The sequence below is a fragment of the Carassius auratus genome, chromosome 19, assembly GCF_003368295.1.
Source record: "Carassius auratus strain Wakin chromosome 19, ASM336829v1, whole genome shotgun sequence".
Taxonomy (NCBI): Eukaryota; Metazoa; Chordata; class Actinopteri; order Cypriniformes; family Cyprinidae; genus Carassius; species Carassius auratus.
In genome coordinates, this window is record NC_039261.1 from 25,702,880 (window position 1) to 25,716,249 (window position 13,370).

General features: G+C 45.5%; 1 protein-coding gene across 4 annotated transcripts in view; it reads right to left on the reverse strand.

Moving 5' to 3' along the window:
• Positions 1-13,370, reverse strand: part of oxr1b (oxidation resistance 1b) — a 50,397-nt gene that overhangs the window by 14,652 nt on the left and 22,375 nt on the right. For all 4 annotated transcript variants that reach the window (XM_026289720.1, XM_026289721.1, XM_026289719.1 and 1 more), the window contains 4 exons: positions 11,266-11,373; positions 10,195-10,311; positions 787-933; positions 35-219 (listed from right to left, as the gene is read on the reverse strand). In XM_026289720.1, coding sequence (XP_026145505.1) covers positions 35-219; positions 787-933; positions 10,195-10,311; positions 11,266-11,373 — 557 coding nt within the window. The remainder of the gene's footprint in view (positions 1-34; positions 220-786; positions 934-10,194; positions 10,312-11,265; positions 11,374-13,370) is intronic.

A 13,370-nucleotide genomic window follows, 5' to 3' on the forward strand; every position in this document is an offset into this window, starting at 1 on the left:
GTTGAACTATCTCTTAGGCCATCGAGCAACTTACGGTGGCACCAGATCTCGGACCCTGATGTCGGTGATTTCCCTGCACATGGCTGCAGACTGCACCTCCTCCAGCGGGCACATGATCCCGTACTCCTCACATCCTCGCTCCTGCACCATTCGGTCTGACTTATGAGGGTCAAACATGATGTTGTTTGGGGTGACCAAAAGAACGCCACTGACTATACCCTGAAAGACAGAGAACAGAAGAGGAAGATGGACCATTATACAATACTCTTCTATGGCCAGATTTGATTATCCGAGCAAAGAAGGAACATATTGTTCTTGTTATTGCACATTGGGGGACCACAAAACGCCCACTTAGGCATGAAGAGATTGACATGTAATGCAACCACACACATATATATATATATATATAAACTGTATATATTTTGAATATATTTACATGTATTTATGTGTATATATTTATATTTAATTATATCTTATATAAATATATTCATGTGTGTGTGTGCATGTATATATATATATATTTATATATATATATATATATATATATATATATATATATATATACACACAGACACACACACACACACACGTATAATAAATATACACAGTAAAAACACCTATATTTTGCAAACATATTTTGAAAGCACTAGTATATATCTTTTGAATAGGTTTATTTAACAAGTTAACAAGTTTTGCCACAAAACCCCATCGCAACATCCCAATAGATGAGAAAATGCACTTGACTAACAGATTTAGTTTTTTAGTTTGATTTAGTTTGAAACTTACCTTGCCATCGGTGATGTATTTGCAGTTCATTTTAAGGAACTTTTCCGTAAGCGCCTCTTCTTCCTCGGAGGTGGATGACACCACTCTGGCTGGCCGAGGGGGCCCATGACCGGGAGTGCTGTGCCTCCGATGGACATCATCTGAATCCTGTCGGGATGAAGTGTGAGTGAGAAACAGCTCAATCAGTGGTAGCCCTCGCCACATCACACTGAATGCAGCCCAACCCTAAGCTTATGATACATCCACTAACACCTACACATAATCACACACACACACACACACACACACATACACACACACAGTCATCATAACAAGGAGGCTTGGAAATAACAACCCATTAAGGCATAAGGTAGATCCCTTGAGGGCTCTCTGCTGTAAGAAAGCTGACAGGCGGAAACCAAGGAGACCGAGGCAGGTTTCCTAACATGATGCAGCACAGGTTGAGTGACTGTCAGCATCTTTGTGTGTGAGAAAGCTCATTATAGGACAAGAAAAAGGAAAATCACTTGGTGCTGACACACGAATACAAATCTAATGATTATAAAAACGTACTTTTAGCTTTACAAAATGTCACATAGACTGTAGAAGAAAGTTGAGGTGAAATGTGAACAAACTGAGACTCCTGGATCTGAGCTAAAATCACATTTTCAGATATTGACTCCTCGCCCGATGCATTCCAGCTTTTCACACAAAGAGCTCAGTGAAACCCAGACACACTGAGGAACCTTGATACAAACAAACATCACATGCTCATTTAATACTAATCAAAGAAAACCAGGTTGTTTACTGGAGTGATCAAGCAAGTGATGCTGAGAATCAGATATAGTAGTCTTATATCAGTATAGAAGTAGTCTACTAACTGCATGCATAAAAAAACCAAAAATGCTCATACTGTATGTGACCTGCAAAAGATGGGCCATGAGTAGCATGTTAAGTAATAAATAATGGTTTATTAATGAGGACAGAAAGTCGTAGAGGTTAGAAATGACATGAGGGGGACAAAAATAATCATTTCTTTTTCGGGTGAAATTTTACTGGAAGATTTAGCCAAATATACACTACAGTATAAACATTGTTAGTTAGTTTATTTTAAAATAATTAATTAATACTAGTATTCACCAAGGATCCATTCAGAACTTAAAACTGACATTAAAGACATTTACATTTACATTTATTCATTTAGCAGACGCTTTTCATTTGAAATTTCTATACAAACAAAGGGTCCAAAATAAAAGTTTCCACTAAAACATTTAGCAGGCACAATTTTTCAAGTTTGATAATGATGATGGTAATAATAATTCTAATAATGCTTCCTGAGTACCAAATTAGCAAATTATAATGATTTCTGAAGGATCATGTGACACAGAAGATGTTGAAAACTCAGCTTCGCATCATGGGGGAAATAATAATTTTATTTATATAATTAAAATATATTTTATAAAAAACTGGTAATGTAACTCCAGGCTATTAAAATTACAGGCATATGTGTGTGAATTCTTAATCGTGAGAGGCATGTGTGAAGTCAGTACAGGCGAGTGAAAGTGTGCCTGTGCATGCTTTATCCATTGATGACTCATAAGGAAATGCAAGTGTGTACCCCTGAATCTCTGGCAATGGGCAGCATGACCAGCAAATCCATGACCATATGGAGTCGGAACTACACACAGGGACACACACTAATCCAACAGAGGTGACACAATCCATTTGGCAACCTCAAAACGGCAGTCCAGGACACAAATAAGACCCTTAAAACACACAAGGACAGATGAGCTCACAAGTAGCCATGCATGGTGATCTTTCAAATATATCTTCCTTATTTTTTTGTCATCCAATATCACCAACTAGGGACAAACATAGCCGGGAGGAATGCAATCTGTCTGAATACAACAATTACTTGAATCTCTGGCTTTATAAAGGAATAACAGCAGTACTCAAGAGGGGAAATTCATCACCACCCTCTTGTGGACAAAAAACAGTTTGAGATTAAAGAAAAAGTTAATCCAAAAATGAAAATTCAATTATCATTTATTCAACATTATGATTTTCTAAATATGTACAGTGTTTATGGAGTACAAATGGAAAACTACTGAAGAATATGAAGGCTACATTTTCACTTTATTATTATAATTAATGGAAACTGGAGCTTCTAACCAACACACAAATATATAATATGTACATAAGACTTATGCATTATAATTCAAGGCGATTTATTATTAGGTTCAGCTTTTAAAAAACAACAACTAAAAAACAAAAACAAAAAAACAAAGAGAAAACAAAACAAGATAAAATAAAATAAAATGAGAGAAGACAAAACTAAACAAAAATTTGGCAAAATAAAAAGACAAATTAAATCAAAATTAAAAGCGAAAACAAGACAAGGAAAATGAAAAATAAAACAACAACCAAATGAGACGGAACAATACAAAACAATAAATAGAACAAGACAAAATAAAAAAGATAAGACAAAAAACACAAAACAAAAAAGCAGGTTCCCTTTCAGTCGGTCACTCTCGACGCCACGTCGGATGACCGACGAATATGGGATATCGCTTCGATAGACCAATCTACTTCGAGTGTAAACTAAACGAGCCAATGCACATTGGCATGCAATTATTGCATCCAGCTGCCGCTGATCACTGCGTGAGTATAAGAGGGCAGCAGGTGCAATGCATACCAGCTTTTCGCTTCGGAGCCGAGCGTTAGTATCGCTCTGCTCAACTGTGTCTGCTGTGAACTACGAGTTCAGCACGCTCTCGGAAGCTTCGTGTGTTGGCGAGACGGCGCTTCAGCGGCGGTCGTTCCTGTGTCGAGTGGATCTGCACACTTCAGGTTGCACTACCCCTGTCGTGTTGCAAGCGGCCATCCCCCCTGTGCGCCTCAGCACTGAAAGAGCATTTCCTAAAAGAGCAAATTCTCTCTAAAAGAGCTTCACGGGTGCGTCTTTGTAAAGACGACGGATCGTCCTTATAAGGATGCCGTTTCACCCGTGCGTTTCTGGGTGCGGTCGTTACCTGGCACCGGGTGATGGTCACGATCGCTGCCTCACGTGTCTGGGCGTCGAGCACGCTGAGGTGGCTTTCGTGGATGAGTCATGTTCTCACTGCGGGAATATGACCATCTCGGAGCTGCAAACCAGGCTCCGCTACCTTCAGGGGGGCGGAGTCCCGTTGCCGCGGCCGCGATCTGGGGCTCGTTCTGGCGGCCGACAGACGAGAACCACTTCCGGCAGTAGCGCGAGTGGTTTGAGGATCACAGTGGTGGCAAACCCCGCAGGGAACCAACCCTCTGGGGACCATCACTCCTCTAGCACCTCCGATCCAGTGGAGCAACCCACGGAACGCGCTGGGCCCTCTTCAAGGAGCGTACCAGCGGTATCCAGTGGGACTCCCCCCGACCAGATGTCGATCTCAGCATCGGAGGGAGAGCTGTCGGATCACGGTTCGGTTGCGTTACCGTCCTCTGGGATGGTGACAAAGCCTGATTCGGATCCCGAAGTGGCAGCTATGCTTTCCCGGGCCGCCGAGAGGGTAGGGCTCGAGTGGAATCCCCCACCGCGTCCCGAGCCCTCACGGCTGGATGATTGGTTTCTTGGGGTGGTGCGCGCTGGTTCTCAGCGCCCCACCCCAGTGCCTTTCTTTCCGGAAGTGCATGACGAGCTCACCAAGTCGTGGATGGCACCTTTTACTGCCAGAAACCAGCCGGTGGGCTCCTCCTCCCTCACCACCCTCGAGGGCGGTGCAGTGAAGGGGTATTCAGGAATCCCGTCGGTGGAGCGGGCGGTAGCGATGCAATTGTGTCCTAAGTCCGCCGCCTCCTGGCGTGGAGACCCGGTGCTCCCTTCCCGGGCCTGTAGGCACTCGTCTGGTCTGACCGGCAGTGCCTATGTGGCTTGCGGGGAAGCTGCTTCCGCCTTACACGCTATGGCGTTACTGCAGGTGCACAAGGCTAAGGCACTGAAAGACCTGCACGAGGGTGGTCATGATCCAGCGCTTCTGGAAGAGCTCCGAACCGCCACTGACCTTGCGCTTCGAGCGACGAAGGTCACCGCGAGTTCGCTGGGTCGTGCGATGTCCACATTAGTGGTCCAGGAGCGCCATCTGTGGCTGGGTCTGGCAGACATGAGGGACACCGACAAGGTCCGGTTTCTCAATGCCCCTGTGTCCCAGACCGGCCTCTTCGGCGACGCAGTCGAGATTTTGGCCCAGCAATTCTCGGCTGCCCAGAAGCAGACTGAGGCGATCCGACACATCCTGCCCCGGCGGGCAGCTGCTGCTATCTCCACCCACCCGCCGGCTGCAGTGCCCCAGCCTGCTCGTCGCCGAGGGCAGCCCCCTGCATCCGCCCCTGCTCACGCGTCGCATCTGCAGCAGCCTCCAAGTGGTGCCGTTGAGCTGGGCACAGGCAGGCTGCCCCTCCCGTCCTGGCCCCCGTCAAACCTGACGGTAAGCAGAAGAGCAAGAGGCCCTGGGACGGGTGACCCAGAGAGAGGTAGCTGCTTTCTGGGGGATGGTGTAGGCACCTCTCCCTCCCCTGGAGGAGGGCCAGGCGGAGAATTTGGAAATCTCGACAGGAGAGTAGTTTCCTCCCTCTCTGGGTCCCAGGAGGGCACGGAGAGTTGCGGACGGCCAAGCACCGGACCTCACTCATCCTCCTCCTTCGCCAGATGGCAGCTGCGGGCGGTTCGAGAGCGTCAACAAAGGCCCTACTCACGCACCCTCTGCCAACCCGTGGAACCAGGTGAGCCCTGCACCCCACACTCGCACCACACTCCGGCCTGCTCACAAGCCGCCCGAGTTGGGCCCCTGTGTTCCACCTCGCTGCCCCACTGCGGGTACGGCTGTGGTTCTGCTGGTCCCGCTTGTACGGTTCTTAGGCGCCTGGTCAGCGCTACCCAGCCCGTCTCGCTTGCTTCTGCGAACCATCAGCCTCGGCTATGCGATTCAGATCGCCCGGCTTCCCCCCAAGCTCTGCGGTGTCCGCTTCACTACAGTGGAAGCGTCCGATGCCCCTGTCTTGCGGAAAGAGATCGCAGTCCTACTGGCGAAGGCCGCGATAGAGCCGGTCCCTCCAGCCGATATGAGGAAGGGGCTTTACAGCCCGTACCTCATTGTACCCAAGAAAAGCGGTGGGTTACGACCGGTCTTGGATCTGCGAGTTTTGAATCGGGCCCTCTATCGGCTACAGTTCAAAATGTTGACACAGAAACGCATTTTCAGGTGCGTCCGTCCCCAAGATTGGTTTGCAGCGATCGACCTGAAGGACGTGTACTTTCATGTGTCCATACTTCCGCGCCACAGACCTTTTCTGCGGCTTGCGTTCGAAGGACTAGCATATCAGTACAAGGTCCTGCCCTTCCGGCTGTCCCAGTCTCCCTGTGTCTTCACGGAAGTCACGGAGGCAGCTCTCGTTCCTCTCAGAGAGCAGAGTGTTCGCATTCTCAATTGGCTGATACTAGCACAGTCTCGAGATCAGTTGTGCGAGCACAGGGATGTGGTGCTCCGGCACCTGAGCCTGTTGGGCCTTCAGGTCAGCTGGGAAAAGAGCAAACTCTCACCATTGCAGAGGATCTCTTTTCTCGGTATGGAGTTGGATTCGGTCGAACAGACAGCACGCCTCACAGAGGAACGTGCGCGGTCGGTGCTAGCCTGCTTGAATACGTCCAAGAGCAGGACGGCGGTCCCACTGAAACTCTTTCAGAGGCTCCTGGGGCATATGGTGGCCACAGCGGCACTTACACCGCTCGGCCTATCACATATGAGACCGCTCCGGCACTGGCTTTATGGCCGAGTCCCGAGGTGGGCGTGGAAGCGCGGCACTCACCGGGTCCAAGTTACACCGGCCTGTCGCCAAACCCTCACTCCGTGGTCAGATCTGGCATTCCTATGGGCAGGGGTGCCCCTAGAGCAGATCTCCAGGCATGCTGTGGTTTACACGCATGCCTCCACCACCGCCGGGGGGGCCACGTACAACGGGCATGCAGTCTCAGGGGTTTGGACGGGCCCGCAGCTGCAGTGGCACATCAATTGCCTAGAGTTGTTAGCAACGCACCTTGCCTTGAACCGTCTCAAAGGTCTCTTACGAGGCAAGCCTGTGCTGGTCCGATTGGACAACACTGCGACTGTTGCGTACATCAACCACCAAGGTGGTCTGCGCTCTCGTCGCATCTTGCAACTCGCCCGCCACCTCCTCCTTTGGAGTCAGAAGGTTCTGAGGTCACTTCGTGCTGTTCACATTCCAGGCCTGCTCAGTCGTACAGCCGACGAGCTGTCTTGAGCAATGCTCCCGGGAGAATGGCGACTCCATCCCCTGACGGTCCAGCTGATTTGGAGGCGGTTCAGAGCCGCTCAGGTAGACCTGTTTGGTGCTCCAGAGACCTCTCACTGCCAGGCTTTCTACTCCCTGACCGAGGGAACTCTCGGCACGGACGCACTGGCACACAGCTGGCCGCGGGACCTACGCAAGTATGCGTTTCCCCCAGTGAGCCTTCTCGCACAGACGTTGTGCAAAGTCCAGGAGGACGAGGAGCAAGTCTTACTAGTAGCGCCATATTGGCCTACTCGGACCTGGTTCCCCGAACTAGTGCTCCTCTCGACAGCCCCTCCTTGGCTGGTTCCTCTGAGGAGGGATTTACTGACTCAGAGACGGGGCACCATTTGGCACCCGCGTCCAGACCTTTGGAAACTCCATGTTTGGTCCCTGGACGGGACGCGGAGGTTCTAGGTGACCTACCCCAAGAGGTAGTTAACACCATCACTTCGGCAAGAGCACCGTCTACGAGACACGCCTATGCCTTGAAGTGGAACCTGTTCGTTGAGTGGTGTTCTTCTCGCCGAGAAGACCCCCGAAGATGCCCGATTGCGGCCGTGCTATCCTTTTTGCAGCAAGGGTTGGAGCGAAGGCTGTCTCCCTCCACCCTCAAAGTCCAGGTTGCCGCTATTGCTGCGTACCATGACCCTGTGAATGGGAAGTCTTTGGGTAAGCATGACCTCATCATCAGGTTCCTTAGAGGGGCCAGGAGGTTAAATCCATCCCGGCCCCCCTGTATACCCTCTTGGGACCTGTCTCTAGTGCTTAAATCACTACAGCAGGGCCCATTCGAGCCTTTGCATTCAGTTGAGCTAAAGTTTCTTTCATTGAAAACTGTGCTCCTGCTTGCACTGGCCTCCATCAAGAGGGTAGGGGACCTGCATGCATTTTCGGTCAACGATTCGTGCCTAGAGTTCGGGCCGGCTGACTCCCAGGTAATCCTGAGGCCCCGGCCTGGCTACGTGCCCAAGGTTCCCACTACACCCTTCAAAGACCAAGTGGTGAACCTGCAAGCGCTGCCCCTGGAGGAGGCAGACCCAGCCCTGGCTTTGCTTTGTCCTGTTCGAGCATTAAGGTGCTACGTGGACCGGACGCAAAGCTTCAGGACCTCAGACCAGCTCTTTGTCTGTTACGGAGGCCGGCAGAAGGGGAATGCCGTCTCTAAGCAGAGGATGGCCCACTGGATTGTGGATGCCATAACCCTGGCTTATCAGGCTCAGGATGTGCCCTGCCCGTTCAGGCTTCGAGCTCACTCAACTAGAAGTGTTTCATCCTCCTGGGCGCTGGCTCGTGGCGCCTCGCTGACAGATATTTGTAGAGCTGCGGGCTGGGCGACCCCTAACACGTTCGCTAGGTTCTATAACCTTCGTGTAGAGCCGGTATCCTCCTGTGTTCTCACCTCAAACGGGTAGTGGCACTGAGAGGCCCCGGTTAGTGTCGGCTTGCTAAAACTGCTCCAGAGTGTCCGAACTGTAGACCCTGTTGAGTTCCTCCATCACCCTAGGCAGCTGGACGCGGCGGAACGTCCGGCGCCAGGCCTTCATGATGAATCCGTGAGAACCATGGAAGGCTGGGCTCCGTATTGAGACCTAAGCGGTACTCGTATGTGTATAGTCCACGGTATAGCCTTAGAGCCCGTGTTTCCCCGGCAGACTTCTGCCTTCCCAAGAGGGTTTTAATCACCTCAAATTTCTCCGCAACTCCTAAGCGGATGCTATATGTGTATTTGCCTCCGAGACCTCCTTCGGGAAGGATGGGGCTTCCGCAGCGTCCCGGCTCCAGGCGGACCGGGTACGTTTTCCCAGTGTTATCCAATCTCACCCAGTGAGGTAGTGCTTTGACAATGGTGAGTGGAGCTACTTGTTCTGAGCCCCGGCCTACACCTAATAGGGGCGCAGGCGGCTCGCACAGGGCACTGGAAGGGGCAGCACACATGGCGCTTTGATAGGGATCCCATATTCGTCGGTCATCCGACGTGGCGTCGAGAGTGACCGACTGAAAGGGAACGTCTCGGTTACGTATGGTAACCCTCGTTCCCTGAAGGAGGGAACGGAGACGCCACGTCCCGTCGCCATGGTTGCTGTACCGCCGCTGAGCTGCCGGGTTCCCGGCTCGGCTCCTCAGCGAAAAACTGGTATGCATTGCACCTGCTGCCCTCTTATACTCACGCAGTGATCAGCGGCAGCTGGATGCAATAATTGCATGCCAATGTGCATTGGCTCGTTTAGTTTACACTCGAAGTAGATTGGTCTATCGAAGCGATATCCCATATTCGTCGGTCATCCGACGTGGCGTCTCCGTTCCCTCCTTCAGGGAACGAGGGTTACCATACGTAACCGAGACGATTTCTTCTAATCAACTCAAGTTAAATTTGAATAAATATTTGCATGCATATATATATATATATATATATATATATATATATATATATATATAGATATATATATATATATATATATATATAGATCAAAGCAGGTCTTTAAAAGTTCTTTAAGCATGAAAAGGAGTTTGGACGCAGATTTATATCTCTAGCCCAATTTAATTGGACAGGTTCAGCTCAGTGACTACAAATTAAAAAAGCTGGTTAAAATAAATGGAAAATAATTGAATCGGTGTGAAAATGCAAGGTATGCAAAGTAATAGTCTATAGCACTTCTATTGCACTTTACATGGTCTGCTGAATAAATTAAGACGTACTGTAGATTGAATTAATGTGAAATCATGTTCCAAGTCGTTTTACTTAATAACTTGCTGTTTTTGAGCTGAATAAGTCTTCATATTATACTCAACGGCCTTTAATGAAACCCAGTTTATTACATGGATTATTTAATTTCTCCATCCCTGTTCTAAATAATGTTAAAAATAAAAATATCACACTGAGCTACAGAATATCAGATTCAGTTTTTGGACTTCAGGACGGCACATTAGAAAGCTATATGAAAATGCTGCATGCTCATGAGACAAAAAAAATGTGCCGTCAACATTATGCCACAATTCTTGTGGTTTGAGTATCATGACCTCGTCATTCAGGATCCATATTTCCATTTTGAAACAGTGATAAAGGACAAGCGTAAACCCCTGGAAGCTCTGGATGGCTCTTACTGTGGTGGTCTTCTCCAGGTCAGCCTCTGAAGAGGTGGGGGAGAGGGGGCTGATGGGACTGAGGGAGGGAGAGCTGTCTGCACTGGAGATATATTCCGGATCAGGGACATACAGCACCTAAAAAGCAAGACACGCACAAAATGTATATTTCATCTCACACACACAACAAATGCCATTGTCAGATTAGATCTAGTCAATATAACTAATTTTTGCATTAAAAAAATATTCTGTTCTTTTTTTCAAAGATATAATCTTATCACTTCTAAACTCCCAAAATGTTTAAGAGGAAGAGACACTTTTCATTAATGGACTCACTGTCTGATAGATCTGTAGTTTTTTTGTTAAATAAAACAAAATTAATAATGGGATGATAAAGAATGAAAGACTACGCAGAATAAAATAGCCAACAGTTTCTATGCAAACCATTCGATTTTCATTTGATCGGAAAAACTATTTTTGATTCTTAGAAGTTCTAATTGTCACAAAATGCAATAGTTGAATATATTTGTAATCACTCATCAAGATGTTTATGCAAAATGTTGGCTTGCTTTATATATCACCTATATTGGCCTGCTTGGCTCAGGCTTGGTTATATTTTTCTGCTTTTCCCACACCTCTTAAACAGCTGTTGTGTACTTCAGGAATAAAACCGATCTAAATCAAACACGTTGACACATAAAAAAAAAAAATTAAGTGTTTGATCTCGAACAAAACAAACTGTCAAATAAAGAGATGAACTGCTATGCAAAACTCAGCAATGGAGCTATTTACTGAACAAAAATAAATTTTATTCTTCTACAAAAGCCAAAGTTTTTACCCAGAGGACTATTTCTCAATTTTAAACAGTCCCAGTTCTTACCCTCAGGATCCTGATATCTCTGCTCATTAATGTGAGACTGTAGAGTCACCGCGATGAATCTGCTACTTAAGGAGGCATTTGAAATTTCAGAGAGGGCATATTTTTGACCTTACCCTTTATTACACTAGACTCTGAGAAAAGCAATTGACTGGAATAGAGTTCAGCTGGACATAGAGACCATCTGCTCTGAAAATTAAAAGAGCATACAGTACCTTGCCAGGCACCACGGCGCGAGAGAAGAGTTTGTTGAGCTGGACGAGTTCATTGGGAGTCGTGTCAAACTTCAACGCAATGCTGTTGAGTGTGTCCCGGGACTCCACCTAGAGTTTTGGCACACAAAAAAAAAAAAAGTTAAATATTGTTTCGTTAGCTTAAAGTAAAAAGTTCTAAAATGAAGACATCAGCTTCTAAGGGTTGACTAAGCATTTGAATCTGTCGGACCAGCACAACAAGGCCCTTGTGAAAACCAACCAATGCGTTTTATGAGATGGGGATATATAAAATTACGGAACCATATACAATACTGGATAAAGTTGCTGTGATCCACATTTGCACATTAAAAAGTATACGTTTACACAGTTAAAAATAGTAAAAAAAAAAAAATGTGATGCAAAACTGTTCGACAAATCTTTCAATTTTTAGATAAGGAAAAAAAATCTTAAAAGCTTTATAGTAATCTGAACCATCAAAGATGTTTTATAGGGGGAAACATTTGTTAAATGTCTTCACTAGCTGATCAATTTATAAAAAATAAGTAAATAAAAAAAATCTATTCTTTTTTTTTTTTAAATAAAACTAAATAAATAATAAAATATAATAAAATCATTTGAATATAATAAAGAAAATAGGAGTGACATTCTAAAATCAATACTGGTGCAGAATGATAAAATAAAGCAGACTACTCGCTCTGCAAAGCAAGGCCCTAAAACCAACCAATGTATTTTTACAGATGTCCAGCTGTAACAAAATGCATCATATTAAATTATAGTAACCATATAGTTCCTGTTTTGTCTCCCATTAATCAAAAAAATTGTGCAATATTAAAAGAAAATAGTGCCGTTTTGTTTTCATAATTGCTACATTCGTCTAGTGTTGCATGAGAATATATAAACCCATGCTACCAAACAGTTTAAATCCTCCTTTTGTATGATTTTTTTTCCATTTTAACCTAAACTAAACAGTTTTTATATAATCTATAACTCTCTAGGTGTTTAGTCAATATCTTTCAAGAGCACACATGGTTTTGTGTGAGCGCTAACCTTCAAGATACAATATCTGTCCTTCAGTACAATGGGGAGATGATTGTCTACTTTCCAAATAGCATTCAAGAATCTCTAAATGTCAGGTTAAACGTACAAAAGAGCTCACAGAGGAGCATATTGAGCTCCCTGCATGATGACCACAGAGTCTGAAAAGCTTAAAAAATTATAATACATAACACCTCACCAAATAAAAACAAAAGCATCTTTTTGCTACAAAGGATCTTTGACAAATGATTAGATTAAACATTATGGAAACATAACATCAATAGAAACTGAACCATGAAAACCGCATTCAGTGAACGGAGTCGTTATCTTGAGACACAAGCTATAATTAAGCACATTCAGATTTCATGATGTATACTTGTGTTTGCTGTAATAGTGTGGCTTGTTGCAGTTGTGAGATGTGACATGCGTCCGTTTTGATAAATGTCCTGGTGGCAGGATCTCAGATAACCAGATCACTGTCACCTGATCCAAATCATTGATTCTCATTGGGTATCGCTTACAACAGCAGGTCATAAATAATAGAGGGCCATCTCACAGTCTGCATTCAATTTATCCTTCAGAGGGACCCTTCACTGACTTTACTTATTGGCCTCACACACATATCTGCATATTATCTTGTAAAAAAAAAAAATAATACTTATATATTATTATATATTATATTATAATAAATATATTGTATTTACTAAAGGTGGTAGAGTGTGGTCAATGCATTAATTACAAAAAATTGCACTTACCCAAAAAAACTAAAACTCTAAAATCAGGATCATGTGACACTGAAGACTGGAGTACTGATGCAAAAATTTCAGCTTTGCATGACAGGAATAAATTACATTTTAACATATATTCAAAATGAAAAAAAAAAATTTCATAATGATAATTTTTTCATCAAATAAATACAGCCTTGAGCATAAGAGACTTCAAAATCATGGTACATATAATACCGCACATGCACAAACAAAATAGTCTCATACAACTTCCAGTTTGGATGTAATAAACTGTCCACTTCATGTTTTCCTCAAATCGCCCCCCCAACTTCCAATATCTGCTAT